We start from the raw sequence: 25447 nt of genomic DNA, 5'->3' as shown, positions 1-25447 counted from the left end.
ATCAATTCTCGGTTTGATTTCAAATCTCTTTTTTAATCCGTCAAGAGCCAACGATGCTTGAAGGTGAAGGAGCGCTCTTCGCTCAAAGAATTATCTGCCTATTAAAGCGTTGGTTCCACTTCTGAAGAAGAAGGTATGCCTAACAAGAGGGTGGATGACTCGGCACCAGCTCGGGCCAATATCAGTGGTTATTAGTCGACAAAACGCGCGCGTTTCGCCGCGTTACGCGTGAAACGGACCACCGAACTAGACCTTTTTTACAGAAACGCTTTTTATCCCTTTAGCCCGCCCCCCACGACGATATACTAAAATCTCCCACATAATTCTAAACTGTGATTTCTAATTTAAGAAGTTAATGTTTGAATAAAATGAAACAAAATTTGTACTAATAAGAAAATTTTCATTTAATATTCCTATACATAATTTTTAACAATTTAAACAATATTTACAGATATAATACTTATCTAACTGTTTTTTTTTATAAAACAGGTAAACAATAAAGTTATTTCTTTAAACAACTAAAATAAATAACAGTTCTTACGAAATTTAGCACTTCGTAGGTATTTTTGCGTTTTCAGACAAGAAAACTAAGATAATATTTAGGTACAGTACATCAACATTTAATCTATTCTGTCCAGATGATGACTATAAAATTGTTCGTTGCAAACATTGTACGAGAACTTCATATGAAGCGTCCAATTATGTTTTAGGATATAGGTATTTTAACATGATCATCAAAGTCTTCAAATCTACCTACCTACTGATTAAATAAATAGGTGTTCCTTAACTCTAATGTACACATAAACTAATTATACACCTACATTTCTATATGTGAGATCACTAAAATAACAACAGATATTTTTAATCGGGTTATTCGTTTAGCCACGGTTGCCGGGTTCCTCGCCGCGCTCGGTCGGCCAATTACAACCATTTAGGCCTCACTGCTGCGCGACTCTTTGGGTTAGCGACGGTTATGTTTATAAGAAATATACTTATAGCAGTTATAAGTATACCAGACGTAAATGCCACAAAATGTAACTTATTTGGTAAATTTGACTTAACTAAGTAGATGATTCGTTGTGTTTTATTTTAAATATACGGAGTATGAGTATTTAAGTATGTTTCTGACTTGAAATTTTCATCGACGAGCACTTTGAAATCTGCACAAATATTGTTCGTATCTCGAGTACTTACAATCTAGCATTGCACGTAATGTTGTGGCAGGTCGAGTGAGCGGTGTGTCACGCGACGGGCAGCGGCGGCGGCGGCAAGTAGCAGGGGCGCAGCGCGTGCGCCGCCGCCTGCAGCAGCTCGGCGTGGTAGCGCTGCGCTGCCAGGATGTACGGCGCCGGCATCGCCAACTCCAGGCGCGGCATCGCCAGCTGTGGCGGTGACTGCGCCGGCTCCGGCTCCAGCAACGCGTCTATCGTGAACGCTCGTCGTGGTCTTTGTGGAGGTAACATCGTCACTGTTGCTACTTCAGGTAATTCTGCGGGCTCTGGACTGAGTTGGGGACACAGAGGAGGAGTGTAGAGGCTCGCACTCGGCAAAGCTGGCGGCGGCGGTGGCGCACCCGCTTGACGAGCCAAAAATGCACGATTAAAACTGGCCAGTGCAGCAAGCTCCGCGTTAAGGTTGTCTTTCTCTCCTTTTTGCAACTTAAAACGTTTGCGTCTCCTCAGTAACGAGCCGTTTTCGAACATGTCGAAGGCCTGCGGGTGCAATGTCCAGTAGGCTCCCTTGCCGGGCCGGTCCGGGCGGCGCGGCACTTTCACGAAGCAGTCGTTGAAGGAGAGGTTGTGCCGCAGAGAGTTCTGCCAGCGCTGCGTGTTGCGCCGGTAATATGGGAAGCGGTCTGTGATGAAGCGGTAGATCTCTGAGAGCGGCAGCATGCGCTCCGGGGAACTCCATATCGCCATCGCCGTCAATGAAATGTACGAGTAGGGCGGCTTTTGATCCCCGTACGATTCTCGGGAAGGTCGCGGCATTGTCACTACCACAGACTAGGAACAGTTCGAAAAATTTACAAAATTTGAGGAGAACTAAAACACAAATGTGCGCTCACGTCACTTCGTAGCGAGGTGTGTGAAGGAACTGAGGCGCGGAGAGCTCGATCCGCACTCGACCCGCCCGCTGCCGCGGCGCGGCGGAGCGCCCCGGCCGGTACCCAGACCCCGGCCCTCATTGGTTGATCTGGCGACCAATCGCAAGCCTCCACTTTCAGGTATAATGTCGGCTTTCGCTCCACTAACAAGGAATTTAAATTGATATTATGTTTATATTGCCTCCAAATATCTTTTGTGATGACACCGCTTTTTATTTAGCGTATGTAAATTACGGTGATACAGAAAAAGAGATTTGAATTATACACCAATCCGACGATGAATGAGCAAATTAAAATTTTGAGTAAGTATTATAATGTCTCCTTGAAGATTAAAAGGTGCCGTTGAATTTTATCGAATCATCGAATAAAGGTTGAAATGCATTAAGCTCTATTATTATTTTATTTGGTAGGTTTTTGCACCTATACCTACTCAGATTAATAATGCTAGTAGGTATCTATAGCAATGCACGCACGAGAACTTTCCAAAGTTGCGAAACTTTCCACATGAGAATTTCTCGGTAACTTCTGAGAATGTTCTCGAGAACGAGAATTTATTTATTTATCGTAGTTTATACCATGAATATTCACGATAGTTTAGGTGTAGTCCTTACCCCCAGAAAATTCCGACTTTTGGTCGTCCGCTTCCGGTCAGAAAAATGTATGACGGCCCGGCCAAACGGTCAGACTTAGGTGGGGGGTGCTCGACCAAATGTCATAGAGGGACCCTGGCAGTTTTTGACGCCGCCATTTTTTTTCAATATGGCCGACTTTTTTTTAAACTTTTTTAATTTTGTCCTAGCGCGCTGAAATTTTGGTCACGGAATCTCGGAGTCCCCTAGATACCTATGAAAAAATTTATTTTGGAAAAATTCCATAATTGCCGGAAAACTGGCCACTTTTATTTTGTATGGCAACTTTTAAACGGTGCGTGATAGGTGTGTTCGCCCAAATGTCATAGAGGGCCCCAAGACAAAACAAACTGCATTAAAAAAAATCAAAATGGCCGACTTTTTTTTTAATTTTTTCAAGTTGGTCCGAGCGCGCTGAGATTTGGCATGGCGGGAGATAGAGGCCTCTAGATTCTAATGAAAAAAAAAATTTTTTTTTGGAAAAAATTGTCGAAAGTCGAAATGTTCTCTGAAATACAGTGAGAATTTAAGCAATTTATTGGTAAACTTAGCACATCAACAAAATAGCTAACTGTAATAGACAATAATATATGCATAATAACATTTAGTTTTAAGTTATGCCTATTTAAACTTTATTTCAAGTATATTCTCTTGTTTAAACAATAATTTCCATGTTGCAGTAATGTTCTGAGAACATTCTCGAGAACGTTTCCGCTTTTTGGGAATGTTCTGCAATTTGTACATTGCTAGGTATCTATACTTATTGGTCGGTTTCATTTTGATAAATATTCCAAAATCACTATCAATCCTAATGCTAAAAAATTGTTAAAAATATTTTTTATGAATAAGTATTTAAGTTTCCACTACGCCACGCACTAGATACAAGTTAAAATAACTTCACACTAAAACGTCACGTAATTGGACGGACATTTTAGGACATGGTTGTTTAATGGTAGGATAGAGAATGCTCCCAATTCTGAGTAGAATGAGTATAGCCCAAGAAAGTCCAATCGTCAGGTCTTGTAAGAATTAGGTTTACAATATTTTTTTCTGAAATCACTCATTTACCTACACGCCTAAGGACAAACAACTAGGGTTGCCAGATGGTCGGGATTTGGCGGGATTCTCCCGATTTTTAGCATGTGTTCCCGATTCCCGACAAAGTGAAAACTGTCCCGAAAAACAGCTTCACGTTATAAAACAATAATTTCATGTTCCGAACTGTCGTCGAGCGAGCGAGCGACCCGCGTTGATTATTACGTTTTTTTGTTTGTTCAAGATCTCAAAGAATTTATACTATTTTCATATAAAAATGTCTATGGGCAGAGCAACAGACGTAGTGCCAATAATGTAAAATATCGCTGTATTTAATACAATTACTTTAATTTCAATGTTTTATTTTCCCGACTTAAGTCCCAAAATCCCGAAAAAGTGATATTTTTTCCCGATAATAGCGCCTTTCGATCTGGCAACCCTACAAACAACGGACAGAGACGCACAGACAGACAGACAGTCGGAGGGTCAAATATGATGACAAAACTAGAAAGGTTCCGCTTTTAGGTATCATTGTGGCTATGGAACCTCAAAAAAAACTTATTACCTAAGAGGAGATTCATTTAAAAAAAACTTTTGAATACAAATGGCCGACTTAAATAGGCAGGTATTTCATGAATGGAATTGGTATCGTTCTACACTAATTGAATAGCTGTTAGTAAGTTTAAAAACTACCGTTGCAGGCATTGGAAATGTTACTGAACGGTGAGAGACAATCATTTATTTTTCTCTGCAGGAAAAAGTGTCGATACCTAAAATACAATTCGAGAAAACGAAGCCGCCCAATTCACAACACTCTTTTTCTGGCGCTTTTCCCTCTTCCATATAGCTTGAGCCTGAGATCCAGGAAAAGTATGCTTACTCACAGATCATACTCATACTGGATAGTTTAAGATGAAGCATTGGAGAATCTTTATCAATAACAACAGCAGTGCTAACGGCTCAAACAAAATGTCGGTTTTACGCACTAATAGAGCTGCACCAGAGTTTGTCACAGTAGTTTTTGCCGGAGTTCATTTACCCTGCCGTCATTCACGAATTCGAGAAACGGTATCCGGTAAAAAATAACGAATCGTGACCGATAAGTTAATCTACTTACTCTAATTTTATTTTTGCTTGACAACCAACAATTGAGTTTATATTAAGTTGAAAGGGCTACAAGATTTCAATTTCCAATTAGACGGAGATGGCGGGACGAATAGACACCTTCATTAATAACTGGCCGGAAAAAGCTCAATCAGTAATCAATAATCAGTAATTTATTGCTTTCATAGATACAATTAGGTCTTACATTAGAATGGTGAACAAGCTATGAACCCTGTAAGGGCACTACAATTTAAGTAAGTATGTAGCTTACAATCTAACAACAACGGAAGTCGTGAAAATCAAGGGGAGAGGCCTTTGCTCAGCAGTGCAGCACTAAGTATAACAGGCTATTAAAAAAAATAGACAATGCCTATTTTATTTAGACAATGCTGATTTTGAAAACACTGCGGAAATCACAGGAAATGTTACGCTTTTCAAAAAGATGCAGAATGTTTATAAAAAGGTGCAGGTATAACTACTAAGTAAACCCAAAACGCCTCAATAATATGTATTTTTCGTGCCTGCATAATTAATCTAATAATTTTTTAATTGTTCTGTATCTATCTAATTGATCAATGCGAATAACTGACTGAGGTCATATTTTTAAGTGGCTTCCTTCTTACTCCTCACCTAAAACGTGATTAACTAGTCGTATCTACTGGAAAAGCACTTTTAAGATGAGGAACGCCGTTTGATATCTCATACCACGAGGTTTCATAGGAACACGGACATCAGAATTAGGTATATTTAAATCATATCATTTAGTTATCGTCTCTCCAATTAATGTACAAACAAGTAGGGAGCTAAATGCACAGATAACTAAATAACAGGACTCAAGTATCATTCTGATGTCAGTATACCTACTACGTTCGAATTGGCCTGTTGGTAGGTAGATACTTTTCCAGATATACCTACTATCTAGAAGAAGGGTGATTCACTTTTGTATGGAGAAAAAAAAAGTTGTAATATTTTTCCTGACTTTGCTCACCAATGGAGTCTGCCCACACTAAAAACTATCCATTTCAATTTTCAAAACAATCGAATAACGTTTAGAGGGTCAAACAGATCACTGTGTTACGTTATTTCCTGTGGACATACACAAAGTTAAGGGCTATAAAGATTAATTTTCTTATTGAACCCTTATCCACGTAAAAAGGTTCTCCTTTTATTTACAGAACTATGATAAAATCATTACTTACATGCCCACAAGCTGTTAACTATTGCCCACAGGAGAGAAAACTAGCGTGTTCGCGCGAACTTTACATTTTTCTCCCCTGTGGGCAATAGTTAACAGCTTGTGGGCATGTAAGTAATGATTTAATCATAGTTCTGTAAATAAAAGGACCTTTTTACGTGGGTTAGGGTTAAATAAGAAAATTAACCTTTATATAGCCCTTTAACTTTGTGTATGTCCACAGGAAAGAACGTAACACAGTGATCTGTTTGACCCTTAGAGGTTGCACAAGTTGAAAAGATAGAGTGAGAACCCCATACATTGCGTGAAAATGAACTATGTTCTAAAATGACAAATTATAATGAACTGATACTAAAATCGAATGAGAAAACTGAATTTTGCGTCTAAAACACGATAAAAGCACTTTTGCTTTGGAAAAAGGTGGAAAAACTGAAAAATCTTAATTAGAACATTTGTCGAGTAACAAAAATCGAAGTTTACTACTAATTTTAAAATTTATTTATATGTAGAAGGTTCAGTATCACACTACTCTCCGCTTTGATGATAGCCCGCTTAAACCATTTTCTACGCTCCGATGTAGAGTCGTTGGTTATTTGAAAAATCTTTGTTGATGATGTGCAATCTCTAAATGTTGACCGAATTGAATTTTTTTTAACGTATAATATTTTTTTATCAGTTAGAAGAAGAATTCGAGCAAAGTCAGGTGAAAATCGAAAATTCGGAATAATGAAACACCCTATTTCTCAAGAGCACGAAAAACAATGGTATGTTTGACACATTTATTATAAGGTGCAGGCGGGGCATTTCGACTGCGGGGTAATTTCAACTAATCGAAATATCTTCCAATTTTTACATTATTAACTAAAGTGCCATATAATTATGTACAGATAGCTGAAAACTTAAAAGTAGTGTTATGTGACTCTAGTTAATAATTAATGAAATGAAATGAAAACATTTATTGATCCATAGATAAATACCTTAAAACTAGCATACATATTATAACAAAATATATCTTAAAACTAAAACACACAATTATGGCTGCAATGCAGTTCATAACCCCGCCGTGTCAGGGAGCCGGCCGCGGAACCGCCAGAACTTGACACCCTTCGGCCAAAACTCCTCCTTGGTGAAGGTGATAATTAGTGATGTACCGACTATTGATTTGGTCGACTCGCCGACTAGCCGAAGCCGACGCTCGGATGGCCGATTAGTCGGCCGACTAGTTGGCTAGTCGGCCAGTTCATTAGTTTCGTCTAAGTTCGGTTCAGATGCACTTAAAAACAATCGTTTTGCCCCTATCGTCGCGCTATCCATCTACCTAAAGGCAAAAAGGTGGTAAAGCTAAAAAATAAAAAAACCTAAGGCTATATTTCATACGACAACCGGACAATCGGACATAAGAAAGCGACGACATTTCAATAATTCGAACAAAATTTTCGTAAGCACCCTAAATAGGAATTTGGGTAAAATAGGTGAAATAGGCTTAGGTAAATATTTGCTGTTTATTTCTTGTAGCCCTGTTTTTCTGTCACTTATAAAGTGCCGAGTAATCGGCCTATTTTGCCGACTAGTCGCCGACTAATCGCCGACTAAAAATGAGACCAGATATAGTCGGCTCTCCCGACTACTAGTAGTCGGCGACTAGTCGGTACATCCCTAGTAATAATGTAAACATGGAAGATATTTCGATTATTAGTTTACAAAAGAGGTACCTACTTAAGTGCATTTTGTTTGTATTTTTATAAAATAACTAAATTTATATCTTTAAAATCGGCGATAGAATAATGTACTTAAAACTAACTTCTGGGACTTTTTTCACTCTAGGTAGGTAGAAAAAACGAGTCTTACTGACAAAGAAATAAAACCGTATAAGTATTAAGATTATTAAAAAGCATTCACGCTCAATAATAATGGCACTTTATGAATCATTCTTTAAATGAGCATTTAAGAAACAGGTGGTCGATTAGCAATTAGTAGGTAGAAGCAAGATTTTGAAATCATGGTAGGATATTATTAGCATTTGAGAGACAGGTGGTCAATCAGCGTGGAAAGTAGAGCGGGATGTGATTAGGTTATATTATAGTCAACATGTATTAATGGTTAAATTAATGGTTCTTAACAAAATGTTTGTTCTAATTAAGTATTTACTTATACTTACTAATTAATTTCCTTATTTGCATTTGTCCGGGTAACGTGGATATCCATTTCTAGGTTAGAAGCTCTATGTGTTAATGAATAACTCGATTATAGCCGGTATTCAAATTGGAGAAGTGTTCCTATCACCAACACACGAGATGGACGTGACAGAAGAGATTGAGAACCTTTGCTGAAGCGCAATCTGCCACGGATAACCTGGTCGTGACATTATCATTCTTCTTTATTCCACAGTGCATTCAATAAAACGAAATTATATGTTACATGGTACAGGGTCGTCTTAAGGTAGCCCAAAAATCTGCCTTTAGGTACTGCCTGCCTGGCACAACTAAAATATCACATTGTTCTGTGTCACTAAATATTTTCTATAAATTCAATATCCTGGAAGGAAACGACGGATTACGTTTGTATGGAGGAGCGGTCGTCTACTATCGTCTTAAGTTTATTAGTCTTCTTGTACCACCTTTATTCTCTCCCAAAAAGCCGAAATAAACTGTGAGACGACGAGCATTATAATTGGAAATAAATTTATATCGATACGAATATCTCGGTCATTTTCTTAGGACAAAAAGTTAAACGTTCTAAGGTAATTAGATATTGTTTAATTTTGAACTTTCTCATTTCGTGTGTAGGTGTTATTTTTGGTTGGCCATTATGTTTGATAAGTCGTTTTTCAGTTGGTTGGTTGGAGCAGCATGCATAGTCCGATGGTGCGAATTCGTCACGGATGCTTATCGAGCAGGCAGTCGATAAAGGCGGCTTGTCGATATTTTATTATTACAGGGGACGGGTAATCATAAACCGACGCTCTGCTTTCGACGAGGGCCGAGCCCAACACTCATTAAACGCCATATTGATCTTTTAATATGTACGCTTTACAAGCAAATATATGATAGCCGCTTTACTCATTAAAGCTTAACTTACCTACATACCCATCGTAACATGTTAAAGGTAATTCAAAACTTTTCGTAGCATAGGGTAGCCAGTTCGTAAAATATTTACTAAGGGCCTATTCCTTTTGATAAATCTGGAAATAGGCCTTAAACCATCTTTAACTTGGAATAAATTTGAACATATTATGGACAAGTCTGGAGTAAAGCTCCTTTCTCTCTTAAAAAGAAACGCTTTCAAAGCGTCTTAGTTAGTCTTGTTTATACCTATTGCAATGTTTAATCGATCGCATAAATAGTTCCCGAGAAATTGAGCGATATGACAGACAGACGGAGGACCAACCATCAAAAAGGAACCCTTCCTTTACCTACGGAATCCTGAAAAGAGTACCTAGTATGTATAATCAAAACATAGTTTTTTGATATTATTTCCATAAATTACTACCCTATGACTATTTCCTTACGTGTGTGTCTTATTTTAATAATACAATAACTAGACTAAGTACTTGATAAATATAGAGGTCGTGAACATTTTAAACTAATTGTTTATTGCAACAGTTAGCATAAAAATAATTACCAGCTTAAGCCATTGAACCCTATTTGTATTCATAACATGCATTAATTGCACCAGATGGATGTTACGTATAATACGTAGCATGTTAATGCGCCTTGTACCTACATGCTCTTGTTTAAACAACATTATACACCAGGAGCTCAAATCAATTAATATTTGTTAAACAATAAATATATTTATTTATTATACAAAAGGTTAATGGTACATAAATAATCATACAAAAGTAACTTAAATATATCTAATTATTAAAATATTTTAATCTAAAAGACCTCCGCGGGCTGTACCAGGTGCAAAGGTGCCCATGATACTTGCCGCGTTCCCACGTTGGATAGCGATGGCCAGCCTTTGCACCAGGTACGAACCCGCGCGAGCATCAGAGGTCCTCTCCCTGATTCTACCTAAACTAATTATTACTATTTTCTAAATTAAATGTTACTTTGTCTGTAGGAAAATCATTTCATACTATTCTATCAAATATTTCAGAAAACTGCCGAAACTTAAGTATAAACTGACTTAACCCTTATCTCATAACGGCAACATACTTGCCATCTCTACAATAAGAATTTAGAAATCAAAACAAAGGTATGTCAAATTTAATTAGGGTTATAATTTTAATGTTTCATTTCTGTTCCCAACCTTAATCATAATACATATATGATCATTTCATTCAAAGGAAGTATTTTACTTGACAACAATATACTGATGCTATCCTCGTTTAACCGTCCAAGTTCAAGCGATTTTCCATGTTTCTGTACTGTATGTAAACATGAACACTTTAATTGATTATAATAAGAATTTCTGATGTGTTTTATCGTTTGCCACCTCCTAGATCACTAACGTTGGGCGAAATGAAGACACCACGCACATAATGAGTATAATGACACACCAGTTAGGTACAATTTCATTTGATATCAAAGTTATGAGCGCTATCTACCTGACGTATCTCGATTGCAAGTCGTGTAGCGTGACCACTGCACACTGCAACTACATTTTAGCGTTAGCTGAGCAAATAAGCATGGTTACGTTTCAAACAATGTAATATATTTACTCGACAAATGTTTTTTTTGTTGAAGATATATTTTTCAGCCTATTTTTGATGTACGGATTTTTTATGTAGGTATTCAATAATCGACACTTTTATCACTATTCCAACAATTTGAAGTAGGTATATATTCTGCAATTGTCTTGAATATTTTGTTGCAAGTAGCAAGCGGCGATAATATTTTTATTATGTTATATGAAAAGCCAAGACGTGGAAACACAATAAACAATATTTACTTAGTCCATATATTTGGCTCTATGTTATTGAAACTTATTCCAATATCTGACACACAAAACAATCAAAACATATATTTATAACTACATGTATTTATTATGTATTGTGATGTGATATTTAAAGAGCGCAATAATGCATTTATTAATAAATTCGAGACCAACTTTCTTTAACGAAGGTATCTTCCATCTACGCGGTGTCGCTTTCAGTACAGAACAAAGAGTTAGTATTGGATCAATCCAGTAAAAATAATGGATTAAAGATAATACTTGCTCATCTAAATGTGTCGAATAGATCGCCATTCACGATTCCATAGTGCATTATTAGTAAGATCCCACAGCATTTGAGCATTATTTAATGTTCATTGTAATTTTTGACGTGCACAATATTCCGTTATACTGCAAAACGTAATTCAAGACCAAAAAAAGTAAGACAATGTTGCCAGTGCAATAATATGTTTGTAAAATAGTAAGTTCATTTTGATAAATAATCACGCTAAGATTATTTATTTATTAGTAATTTTACTCCTGCAATTTAAAAAGAGTACTTTATTTACTTATTTTTACATAAATACAAGACGCGCTAGTAAAAAAGTGGCAACATTTCTTACTTTTTTTGGTCTTGAATTACGTTTTGCAGTTTAGGTGCCGCGATAAGAAAAACAATGACGAAGCTTTTACTGTTTTTGGGAGAGCGGTGACAGCACTTCGCTATTAACTACTTATTGGCTAAGATTATTAATTCCATCACCGTCCGGGGTGACTTAAAAAAGCTCTCAGAGTGCGTTAGTCATTACTTGCATATTTTTGTTGGAAGTAGATCGCATTTTTTCGCGCCCTCGCCGAGCCAGAGGGTGATTTATGACAAAAGTTATAAGCGGCATTTTTAATATCAACGAGCCTTTTAAACTGAGCCCTTTGAAGATGCCGCTGGGAGATAACCTAATTAACAAACGTTTATATATCACTGGCCAGTGAGCGAGCGCAAATACGAGATTTTATTTATTAACCGGGCTTGGAAAAGTGGTTATGTATGTGCGCCGGCGCGCTTAATTGCTTCTTATCTGGGATCTGGCAATCGACGAGATCACAACTTCAGTATAAACAGCCGCAGATATCGCGAACCAATTGCCTGTTCATTACATACTTTATTACATATGTTTGGTTTTAACTTATTACCAGTATAGTAACAGCACCAGTCATGGGACATTTAAGAGGGAATTTGGAGTATTTGTGATATTTCCCTAATACATGTGAATGGTCTACCGCTTAGCGTATTGAAAGATGAAAGTCCTACCCGTCTTTCATGTTTCAGGCGTGTTGTATCAAAGATACTGCAATGAGTTTCCACATACTTAACAAATTAAAACTATGCTATTTTTCTCCAGTCATGGACACCAAAGCTCCAGTAATGGGCCCCCCAGTAATGGACACTGCTCTATCAGTATAAAATATTGAAATAGGTCATCAGATCTGGTCCATGTTATCATAATATTGCATTATCATCCGATTTGCATATTTAATTACGAATACAAAATTTCAACTCAATCGGAAAACGGGAAAGTGGCTCAAACTCGGCTACCAAGATTTGACCCACACTAAAAAACGATATTAATTTATCCGAAGTCCGAGCATACCTCCTGGTTGACATATTTCGTAACTACATTTTACTTCTGTATTGTTTAAACATGAAATGATGGCATGGCAAGCATCATTATGTAAATTTCCCATTATAGGAGGTATGCAGTTTTACAGCTCCTATAATGGGATTGGGCCAAATACCACTATTTTTTTACATCTGTGGACTCACAACATAGTATGTTGAATACCTTATCTCATGGTAAATGCAATTAACAAAACACATTTTAGTTTTCATCAAGTATTAATTAATTAAAATTTAATAAATTAACTCACCTCTCTTAGCGAAGTTGTTAAGAATTCGTAGTGGTATTTTTTTTCAGTGACACGACAACTTTTGGGTTGACGCCAATTTCTTAAAAAACAACCAAATTTAATAAAAATTCAAACTGAAACAGCTCTAGGACTCTTATTTATGATAATATACAGGCAGTGTTTATAAACTACTTTTAGACACTTATTTTACAGGATTTGTGGTTTTGTGTCCCATTACTGGTTCCACGCCCATCATAGGGTACACTACTATATCACTTCCAGACATATTATTTTGAAAGTTATTTTATACATTTGTCGATTATACTTACATTTATTAAATACAATTCAAGATTTATATGTAGCAGATAAAATCAATTCTTATAAGGAGAAAATCGCACTTGCCACTGTGTAGGTACTGCGTACCTAACATACAAACATTGCGTTTTTCTTTCATGCCTAACCATTATGTCCGTACGTACTGGCAGTCATAAGAAGAATCAATATATTGTCACAGAATAAATAATGTATTGTTTGTTTACAAAAAAAAACTAGGTAATGGTCAGTAAAACATGATAAATATGTAAAATATAAATACATACTTAATCATAATCATAATTTATAACTGAGAAAGTAATAGTAGGTACTTAGATAAAATAAAGGGTTTTACACTATAGTTCGTTTTTTTTAGCATTATAAAGAACTTGGAAGAAGGTAAGCGATTTTGGCATGTCTTTTAATTGAAAAACGCTTATTAAAAATCAGTAACTATCATTTATGAAAGCAGAATGAATATAAATGATCGTATTAGATTCATAATTATTACATATTTGCCGTAACTTATTTTTAAAATGTGTTTTTCAATTAATAGCCACATCAAGATTGTTTACCTTATTTCTAACTAGCTGTGCCCGCGGCTCCGCCCGCGTGGAATTCGGTCTGTTCTATTTCTCTCCCTCTCCCCTGGAGGCGGAACTTGAAGTAAAGTTGACAGATGGATATGCTAGGGGACTGTAGTCCAGATAAAATATTTTACAATTAGGTGCCACTAAATAAAACTACACTCCAAAATTAATAGTTTTTTCGCCCTTATTCAAATTATACACGTGATTTAAACGACAGAGTAGTACGTGTATATCGGACGATACAGTAAGGTATACGCGCGCGAGCGAAAGTGAAGCGGCCTGCCTGGCTAAAGCGCCACTCACCGTGGTCTTCTTCAGAGCGGCTACCGCGAAAACCGAAATTCGCAAATTGCTGGGATCTTTCTCTTTTATTCCAATGAAGGCGTAATTAGAGTGACAGAGAAAAATCCCCGCAATTTGCGAACTTCGATTTTCGCGGTTATAGCCCAGACTCCTGAGGAAGACCACGTGCCCCTTGTAACCTCAATGCGTTGCGAGACTTTCGCGAATCATTCGATTTTTTTGGGGAAGGCATGGTAATGCGTATAAAATGCGAGTTCCAAATCGTTTGACTCCGCAAACGACCAGTGCCGGATTAAGATATTTTGATGCCCTAAGCATTTCTAGACCATGGTACCCCCTCTCTCTAAGGTCATCAAAATTATATTGAAGTTTTTTTGGTAAATTGAGTGACGTTCATTGCTGCATTACAGTTGGATATGGAAATCAGTCACATCATTTTATCACGAAAATTGTCAGTCCTGCAGCAGTAACGTTGTAACAGAGTAATGCTGCTGCAGTCGCCACCCGAATATCACCCTTATCACATCTCAGAATGTTATAGAAAACGCGAGCGAAGCGAGCGCGAAAATTTTTCGATATAAAAACGCAACACGTAATAGACAGTTGTACATTTTTACTTTTAGTCCCAACCAGGCGCGAATCCAGGATTTCATACAGAGACGGGATGGGACAGTTTTCTATCAGCCTAGCTTCGCATAGAGCTCGATATTTAAGGGTCTCAGCGAGGTTGTTTTCATACAGAAAAGATGCAAGAAAGCAGAGCTTGGAATTGACCAAGTGAATTGAATTGGCGAAATGTAAGCAAGGCAGAAGGCTCAGCTGCGAAAGAGGAAAGCTTGGATTTGGATCCACGCCCAAGTGTAATTAAGGCAGAAGATCAACTTTGCCGTAAGGGAGAATGCCTTGCATAAGACCTAACGCCGAACTGCAAAAGAGTGGCTTGAAATCGAATCTATGCACGTAATCACGACTCTTCTACTGCTCGCTCTTTGGCTTCACTCGAAAGCGCTACTTGATAGGATGCTTTTAGTTGTCGGCTTTCACGGGGCCCCTGAGACCTATCTGCTAAAGTGTTATCACTCTGACAGTTAGGTCTCAGGATCGCGGCTAAGTAGCAACTCGCCTTGGCCGACAAATCTGCCGTGCAAGAGCGCAAAATTCGCTATAAAATCGGTAACCTATGTCGAAAAAATCGGCTGGCCGCAAGCCCGAAAGCAAGATTTTTTCGGTGACTTCAAGGGCGTCCGCGTAAGGTCAAATCAAATGCCTACGTTTGGGTCATACTTACGTACCCTCATTCTCTTACTTTTAGTATGGAAATCAGTCACATCATTTTATGACGAAAATTGACAGTCCAGCAGCAGTAACGTTGCAACAGAGTAATGCTGCTGCAGTTGCCAACCGAATATCACCTTTATCATATCATAGAATGTAATTGAAAACGCGAGCGAAGCGAGCGCGAAAATTTTTCGATATAAAACCGTAATTTGATAGACAGTTTTAGTTTTTTACTTTCAGCATGGAAATCAGTCACATCATTTTATCACGAAAATTGACAGTGCTGCAGCAGTAACGTTGCAACAGAGTACTTACTCGTAAATTACGAGTCGTAATGCTGCTGCAGTTGTCACCGGAATATCATCGTTATCATACCGCAGAAAGTAAGTATTGAAAACGCGAGCGGAGCGAGCGCGAAAACTACGAATGTTGGTGAGTGGGAAAGTTTTATGGTGTGTTTCCACCGTAGCGTCAAACGGCCGTATTCGAACAATGCTTATCAGATAAGGTGTCACAGCGATACGATACCAATCCGTCAGTGTCAAAAATGATTTTATGAATGATCATTTCTTTAACTATATAAAAACGTCGCTTTTGAAACTGACAGATCGGTTTCGTATAGCTACGAGGCTGTGACATTATAAGCATTGTTAGAATACGGCCGTTTTTTACTTTTCCACCAAATCCAAACTTTCTTAAAATACGAATAAGACAATGGAAGTATCGAACGGCTCACGAGTACCTAGTAATAACGTCTCGTTATTTGTGGCCTCAAACCTGCCAGCCTATTACGGACGAACCGCTTTTCGAACTTCATACCTATTCGCATTACGAAACTAGACCTTATTCTCTTTTATTTAAAGATTATATTTATGAAGTGTGTTTTGACTGAATGTTTATTATAGTTAGCGGACCGATGTTAAAGAGAATCCGATTATTGTTATTGAATTACATATCAAGCAGTCGTGACTGGAGAGCGAGACACTGGATCGTATAGCGAAAGCTTTCGCAAAGTGATACTAAGTATGTATATATACATATATGTTTAAGTTTGGCAATATTATACAGGGTAACTTGGTATAACTTACTTACACGACAGTAAATGTTGTCAGATGAATCGTATGTTACCTATTTCTTTGCAACTGATATTTCCTATTTTAGTTAGAGAGAGTTGGGACTTATTTTTTCGACTGTCGGATTGACTATTATTTATAAAATATTCACTTGATCTTATATCTTTTAAATTTTATCTTTTATCTTTTAAAGGGTAAAACGCGACCCTATTACTAAGACTCCATTGTCCGTCCGTCCATCTGTCACCTGGCTGTATCTCACAAACCGTGATAGCTAGACAGTTGAAATTTTCACAGATGATGTATTTCTGTTCCCGCTGTAACAACAAATACTAAAAAGTACGGAACCCTCGGTGGGTGAGTCCGACTCGCACTTGTCCGATTTTTTTTATATTTTGATTCTGATTTTTATATCACTTTGTTAGCTTGATTGATTATACTCATGCCATATTTCAGTTTTCTGGTAACTAAGCCGTGGAAGGACAGAGGAACAGACAAACGGACATGGCGGAACTTTAAGGGTTCCGATAAAAAGGATAGATTAGGTACATTAAATTTACATATCTTATTAAGAACATACTTAATAAAAGTAAGTTTTATACTAAGGTCAAAATAAAATATTGTAAGGCGCCTCGATTCATAAAAATACACCACTACCACTAGTTTCTACGTATAACCTAAGTATGCAACTCACCCTTCCTGACTAATACTATTCGCATAAATTTCACTAAGCACGGAAGCTTAAAAAGACATAGTAGCATAGCACACGTAAGTAATAGAAAGCAAGCATCGATGTTTATGTTAGTTTTCCTCAAAGCGCCTGAGCAAACGAAGTCACGTCAGCCAGGCGAAATCACGATAACGCTCCACTACCGAACTTGTACCAAAATCTCCATAAAAAAAGATATTTAAATCATACACAACATCCATTGAAAGCATTGCATTGCCATGTACATGAGTGTAGAATCTAAACAGGCAATGGAGTTCGAACAATCCAATACTTTGGTTAGTAAAATACGTGTTTAGCTACGGAAACGGAAGCGCCAGGTTGTACTGGTAATGAATTTGCGAGGGCGGGCGCCGCCCTAGGAAAATAAATTGCGCTGTAGTTTCCTTGTTTTGCTTTAAAAGCTTTAGTTTGACTTGAAAAACTTGTGGGTTAGTGGGTAAAATGGTTCAGTAGTCGTGTGGGTTTACTTCACATTCTGTTACGAATTTTCCTTTATTCAAATCTTGTATTATATTTCTGCGATACATGTTTTAACGTGATTTAATCATTGTTTGATATTATTATGCTGTTTCAAATTTTGCAGACATTTATATTTAGATAAAGGTTTTATTTATAAAGGGTAGGTAACATGGGAGTGAAAAGCACTTGTAGGGAATCCTCATATAAACAGTTTCTCTTGCCCCGAAATAAACTATGTTTCTCTCACACCACCTGGTCTTAAATGTAATCATGTTAGTCCATGAATGTATACCTACCTATTTAATTAACATAATGTTTAACCTTGATACAAAATATTAGAAAACTATTACAAATGTTATAAAACTTCAATAAAACGAAATAGCTATTTACGATACAAGTGCGGAAAAGAGGAATTACCTATTCGCGCGTGTATCGTACAACGTTTTACAATACATATGGCCCTTTAAACTTTTGAGATACGCACGAAAAAGTGATATTTTACGCACTTGTGCGGGAAAATAGGACCATATGTAGTGTAAAAATTATTCCTCACTTATTAATAATATTTAAAGGCCAAACATACGTTTCGAATAACTTCAAATAATAATATTTATACCTAAATATCAACCGATCGAAGCAAACTAGCAACTTCCTTCGTAATAGGGTATAAGAATAAAATATTCAAAAGAATTGAATCATTGATACTCATAATTTTTTCAACCTTCCTGTCAACACGGACAGTGGACTTTGAAAAGGCCATTTATAAATAGAAACAGTTTATAGATTTCTATTACTGATCTACTAATAAGTATTTAATTACACAAACGGGTCTACCGCGATATAATTTCATTGTTTATACCTTTAATTCCGACGTTTCAGCTGAGCTGCACCAGCTGTGGTCACGGAAAGACTGACTGACTGGCTGAACTGGTGCAACAGCTGAAACGTCGGAATTAAAGGTAAAAACAATGAAAATATATCGCGGTAGACCCGTTTCTGTAATTAAATATGTGTACAAAACGCGAGAGTTTAAAGTGTTATACTAATAAGTATTAGTTAATCAGAGATTTCCAATATTTTACAAATATTAATAAAAGGGTTATACATGAATGGTCCTTTGTTTAAGGCGCCTGAACAAATGGCTCTTTTCTTACCATTACTTTAGGTAGTCACAGAAAACTACATAATTGCAATTGGGTACATACGCTCCTCTACTTAAAATAAATTATTTCACACCGTGCACGGAATAAAGCACCAGATCATTATTAGAAAAACATAGATAGCAGTTATTTTTAAACACAATTTCTATTTAATAAATCGGATGGAAGTATCAAAAAACTGGGTGAGTTGACTACTTATGACGTCACTACACACGTTTTCATATAAATTCCATATTAGCAAATCGTTATGACAGTTCTAAAAAAGCTGATTTGACTTACTAGTAGATTTGATTTCCTACTGGAAAGTAGCCAATTTGCTCCTTGAACAGTGAACAAGAAGAAAATTATTCCCATAGTAGATAAAATGTTTGCGGATCTTATCGCGTAGGTAGTTATCTAAATCGGTTCATGTAGATATAGAAGGCGCCAATTTAATTAACAACCGCTACTTCGACAGACAAAGCTAAATCTGATTCTGATCAAAGCTAAAATCACAACAAAGGGGCGACCGTTAGCCGGCCATTGCACGAAATTCAATTTGTGGCCGCGAGTAGAGTGACCACAAAAACGCTCTCCAAACAGCGGTGGATAACAATTATTGTCTTGATTACGGCATCGCGGGCCTAATAATTCACTCTAGGCCTTAAACTCTGTAATTACGCGGATGGAAACGTCGGCTCACCGTTTGAGATAAAAATCGGGGTACGGAACCCATGAGCTCCGATTCTTGGTTATACTCAGGAGCCACAATATTATAAACAGACATATGTAGGTAACCGCTGAAATGACGCTTTTGTCCTTTTTAGTTTAGTATGGAAAACTGAACGCTTCTCGGACCATCTAATTACCATCCCTTACAACTCTACAAAACACACTTTTATTACACTAATAATAACGCCGCTTGTTTGTCTGAATAACTGTTAACTTTTAATTTTTCTGCGAGCATAAAAAAATTGAATGCAAAATTTAATATACGACCATTTTCGTTTAAGAATATTGCATCCTAGCTTTACTAGAGTTTTATTACATTATATTATTAAATTCAAGGTGCTTTTAAATAAATACTGTTTTTATTGGCAAGAAGAAGCTAAGAGGCAAATTGGAATATAAGTACGGTTTACAATTGCCCTTCTACGTTTACTTTATTTATTTGTTCTTAACTTAAGAACAGACCAGCAAAACTATCGTCAGTAATGTCGATTAAATAAATCACTACCTACACATTAAGATTAAATTACTATAAGTAACCATAAAGCAACATTTTTTTTGTCTTAGAGATATTCACTTGACGTTTTATTTGTTGTAATGAAACTATAATATACCTAAGTTCAGAAAACTTGAATATTGGCCTTCCCTTTAAAATTACTTTTTCGGAATTAGTATGGTTAGGTTAAGAAAAATCTGCGAAAATGCGCTGGCAAGTGCGTACACGGCCTAAAGCGCAGTGTAAATAGAGCCGCATTTCTATTCACAAAACATTGTTTACTCGACTGCGATATCGTCCCTAGACTAACTTGAATCCAAGATTCATAACAACTTATACTAGTCTATCTGCAGAAAAGAACCGGTAAGCTTTGTGAATGGCGCCTCTGGCTAGTTCATTTCAGAGAAGCTCGTCTGGCGGCACCGTAATGACAGGCCTACGATCCACGCTTGCCCTAATTTCACGCGCCGCTCTTGCCCAAACATTCCAATTAGAATAATGACCATATTATAGCACGCGTTTGTCTATTTGGACGGCGTATTGTTACTGTAATCGAGCTACAGTAAAAGCTACCTGTACCCTGGGTATAACTACAGCAAATAATTTATTTCATTATAGTAAAATCAGACTAAAAAACTGGCCCCTCATTTGGACATTCTGTCTATAACGCAATCTCTTAAATTTATCTACACCCAAAATTCTACAATATATACAATATATATAACTAAAAAGAGTATAGGAAAAAAATTATACAAAACATCAGGCGTAAATAATATAACATTACACAAACATAAACATGATTAAGCACAATATAGGTACATATGCTACCGTTGCAGCCATAATACACGCCATCAGGGAAAAGTAATGTTTCTACTTACATAAAAGTGTAACGACGTTTAAAGCGATTTATACGCGATAATTCCGCCGCATAAAACATTTCATTATAAGCGAGGTCCCATTATTCAAAGATATTTATTCATGTCGAATGATTGCCTTTCTTTTGTGGATCGACAATGGCGTTCGGGGCTTATTCCATTTGCGCGGCTCGTTCATTGTGCACGCAAGTGTTTTGTTTCTTCTTACCGCCTCGCACCATTCTATTCTCCAATGAAATGGAGACAAGATTGATGAGTTTAGACACGACCTGTGACACGCACTACCGAATGACGGCCGAAGCCGAAGCGTTTGTTTGGTATGCGCTTTATTTCACCCTTTATAATGTGTGGTAATTATCCGCTGGTAGCGAACGCGGGCGTATTTATGTAGAAGATATCGGTTCGTTTTTGTCTAATGTTTGGGCGCGTTCGTCCGACTAATAGGATTTTTTGTTGATCGAGTTTGTTATAACTTTGCTGGTCTGACACTGCTAGAATAGCCATATTAATTTGACGTTAATTTATCTTTAGCCAGCCGCCTGATAGCTGTTATGAACATCACTTTGTCAGATTGTATCGTCAGATTACACGAATATCATTCCTGCTTTTCTCCATTAATGTAGATTAAACTATTTAGTAACGACGTAGTTTTGAGCCAACATTTTATTTTAACGGGGACTCCCACACAACCTTATTCAAAATAGTATCTACCGGCCACTTAACATGTATACCGCTCGCTACCTTAATCTCGAGTAAAACGTGTTTTGACCAGAAATTTAACAAAATAATGACCTATATTGAATTAGAAGATTTACATTTTAAACACATTTAATTAAAGTGTCTAATAATAAATGCATTTAATACATATTATAAATCTATTCAATTTTAGTAACAACGTGAAGACATTTCATTGAACCTGACATCATAAACAGACCTTCCGTTAGTAATCCAGCCAGCCGGTTTATGTACAGTCACCACACGGGATTGTTCTGCCATATAGGGTTCTCGCTAAATTGGAAATTCTATAGCGTAAGTATTAAACAACTAATTTAACTAAGACCCTAATTGGCCCAACAATTGCGGAGCGTGATGGTAGGTACGTCTCGCCTATTTTAACCACATACACAATTTGGTCAACAAACCGTACCAAAGTTATTATCCAGAACGGCCTACCTATGTCTTAACATAATTGGAGGCACTTTATCAGCGACATCTCAGTTTTAATTACATTGTTTGTATAAATTAATTAAAACAGCCGACTAAAATGTTTCTCAAGAGTTGTAAAAGCATACATTGAATGTTTAAAAGCTCGTTCCCACAGAATGCGTATTATCCAGCACGAACAATATAAGCAGCGAAATATTCACATTTTGTTTAGGTAATTTAACTTCAGCTTTTTCATTCAAGCAGTTGTATATAATTATAGGTATGTATTATATATAACTACTTACCTACGTACATAATTTAATTTACAACAATATTGCACATTGAATAAAGCATCTTTATACAGTGCCGTACGGTAGAAAAACATATCTAGCCAAAATATGAGCCACACATTTGGACACCAAATATTGTAGAACATTTTATGGAAAATATTTTGTTGTAGGTAACTTTAACCATTTTTTAAAAACAATTAGCTATAAAAATGACCTTCACATAAGTAGGTTAAGCCGGTGAAGCATTCACTTATTACTGAATCGCAATTAGAAAGGGATTGAGATAGCTGTCAATCCATATTGATTTTGACGTAAGTGTATGGAAATCTGTTATTTCTAATCCCTTTCTGATCGCGGCATGATAATAATAAGCTGCTTCCTTTTCTATTTTTTTTTCTTAGCTATATATGCTACATGCATGCCAAGTTGCCAAGATTCATGCTTTATCCGGATATACTTTTGAAAGTTAGGCAAAAGAGGCGGATGATAGACATCTCCTACTAACTAAATTGCACTGATTGTGGGCTAATCAAAGCAGCGAAATTTATCTGATCCATATAAAGAACGAACGAAGCATTGTTCAACATTATTGGCATTCATTGAAAACTCGACCTAGCATGTGAAACCGTCTCTGATACCTACACTGGAGCTCGTTCCTTATCAGCATGTTGGAACCAAAATATTTATCCACCTAATAATATAAGAGCTCTAAATAGGTATTTAAATTATATAATTAGGTACATAAAACCTCGAACGAAAATTTGTTTAGCTATTCGGATGTTCCTTAGAAGCGTAGTGGTAGATGCGTCAAAATAATCTACCATTTTCTAAAGAAGATATGCAAAACAATTTGCTACTATTGAAGCTGACTATATGTAAGTACCTACGAATTTGTTGTGTAGCATGAGATCTGAACACGATACTTACGCTCCCTTATCTTATCAATCTGCAAATGTTTAAAGATCGTTCTTGGATGATACAGTACTCGCGGTAGGTCATTTAGACGATAGATTCCGAATCTAATAGCATTAATTACACTGTGACGCGCAACAGAGCGGAGCCGTGGCGTAGCCTCCAGCCTATCTTTTCACAAAACATTTTCTACCCAATTTTGAACTCATCCCTAGAATAATATGATCCCTCGATTCGTTTCACTATGCACTATCGGTGGTCAATCTTATGCTGGTTCTTGCGTTGCGATGCGCTTATGAATAAGAGAACAGGACCGCGGGACACGCTCTTCCAATAAATCAATTTAATCTAATTTAATTTGGGCCGAGCTTCCTTGGAACGTTTTCGTAAAGTCACGCGATGCTATTACATGCAATTACGTGGCGATCGACTAATTTTTCAGAGCGGCTGTTTCAGAACGATTGTGGCTTCAGAAATTCGGTAGGGATATCGGAAATAAGTATGAGTTGAAAAACCGATCTTGAACACCAATTTTGAACAGCTACGAAATATTCGTATTTAAAGTATTTTCACTCACGTATTAACTCATTCACTCAGGCACTGTTAGTGCTTGAAAATGGAGACCTAGGCTCTCCGAAACATGTCGCGCGAGTGACTAAAATACGTGAGTGAAATCGTAAATTAGCTTCAAGCCATGAAATATGTATAGCAAACTGTAACATCTCGACAAGCTCGCAGTGACTACGATTGAAAAAAATAGTTTTACCGATTTATTCAAACATTTAGCTGTCTTCTAACATGTGTTACAGTTACACACCAAAGGCCACCTGCACCATACTACTAGCCCGGGGTTAATCAGTTAAATCTGGAGTTATCATGGTTACCAGTACAGATTGACACTGGGTTAACGGTTTAACCGGTCAAGCCCGGGTTAGTGGGATGGTGCAAGTGGCGCTAAGTCATGAAATGTAGCAATGTATCAATTTCAAGATTCGATTTCACCAGCTGTCAAAAAAATTATAACTTAATAAATATTCGTGGACAATCTTACACAGATCGTCCTAGCCCCAAACTAAGCAATGTATTGTGGGAAAACATGCAGAATTTTACACATATGTATGATATTGTTTCATCGTAAAATTCGTAAACGGCGTAAACCATTAGATTAAAATAATAATATAAATATCACGAATATGATCTTCGACAGTAAGTCGTACCTGACCCATGGAAACTACAATTTTAACCGATTCGAATTCAAAAATAGCAAAGCCCGCTATATCTCACCAAAAAAGTTATTTCTAGATACAAAACTTTCTAAGCAGAGCTGAATAAATCGGTTCTCACGGACACGCGCGGTGTCGTCCGCGTAAAAAACCTACAGTCGAATACGGTAGCGGCGCATTAATCAGATGCGACCGCGCAGTGCGCGATGTGTACAGGCGGACAGACAAGCGGAAACTGGGAGCTTCTAGGTATACCTAGAATGAGACTTATGCGACTTAATAAATTCTCCAAAATGGAGAAACAAATAATAATAATTTGGCCTATATATGTACGTCCCACTGCTGGGCACAGACCTCTTCTCAAGCATGAGACGGTTTGGCTTGCAGTCCCCACGCTGGCCCAATGCGTGTTGGGGACTTCACATACACCTTTGAATTTCTTCGCAGATGTATATATGCAAACGATCTTTTCCTTCACCGAAAAGCTAGTGGTAAATATGAATGATAATAAGACTTATGATCATTGATCATCAATATTAAAATGGGTCTAGTCCTGTGGGTTAAGCATTCTCCATTCTACCCTGTGTTAAACCAAAAATTAGGCTAACGGTTGCACTTCCAGGTTTGTGTGACTATGGCAGTCCTCGTCTGAATGCCAGGCCTTGCCTAGTGGCCTATGAAAAAATATTATTTAGAACTTTCTGTTTTTGTTAAACTCTAAAGCTTAATGATAAGCTGAAGCAGTCATTGGAGAGAACGAACAGAGAAGTTAATACAAGTAAATTGTAATTGGATTTACGTATTATACTCTGGCAAGCCAACATTGTCAGTAGAAAAAGGCGCAAAATTCTAAATATATAATCTAATTCTACTGACTAAAAGAGCTTGTTAGAGTACCTATAACTCTCACCCATTTCCAGCATCAGTTCAACGAAAAGCTACTGAAAGCTACGATAGAGAGCTGCGCTTATCTGTACCTACCGCGCTGCACTGTCCGTGCGTGTCGGATCCACTCAGCGTCGCATTCACGGCAAGTCAAATG

General features: G+C 37.2%; 2 protein-coding genes across 2 annotated transcripts in view; one reads left to right on the top strand and one right to left on the bottom strand.

Moving 5' to 3' along the window:
- The window catches only part of LOC134680299 (uncharacterized), a 120148-nt gene that overhangs the window by 22161 nt on the left and 72540 nt on the right, over positions 1 to 25447 (top strand). The window lies entirely within an intron of this gene.
- Positions 386 to 2125, bottom strand: LOC134680227 (fork head domain-containing protein FD4-like). The gene has a single exon (XM_063539315.1). The coding sequence runs from the start codon at positions 1986 to 1988 to the stop codon at positions 1242 to 1244; it is 747 nt and encodes a 248-aa protein (XP_063395385.1). The 5' UTR covers positions 1989 to 2125; the 3' UTR covers positions 386 to 1241.

Source organism: Cydia fagiglandana, chromosome 3, assembly GCF_963556715.1.
Source record: "Cydia fagiglandana chromosome 3, ilCydFagi1.1, whole genome shotgun sequence".
In the NCBI taxonomy this organism is placed as follows: domain Eukaryota; kingdom Metazoa; phylum Arthropoda; class Insecta; order Lepidoptera; family Tortricidae; genus Cydia; species Cydia fagiglandana.
The sequence above is the reverse complement of the archived record's forward strand: the minus strand, read 5'-3'. Positions and strand labels throughout refer to the sequence as shown.

Coding starts and splice junctions, on each gene's coding strand:
- LOC134680227 (XM_063539315.1), bottom strand. CDS start 1,988: ATGCCGCGACCTTCCCGAGAATCGTACGGGGATCAAAAGCCGCCCTAC.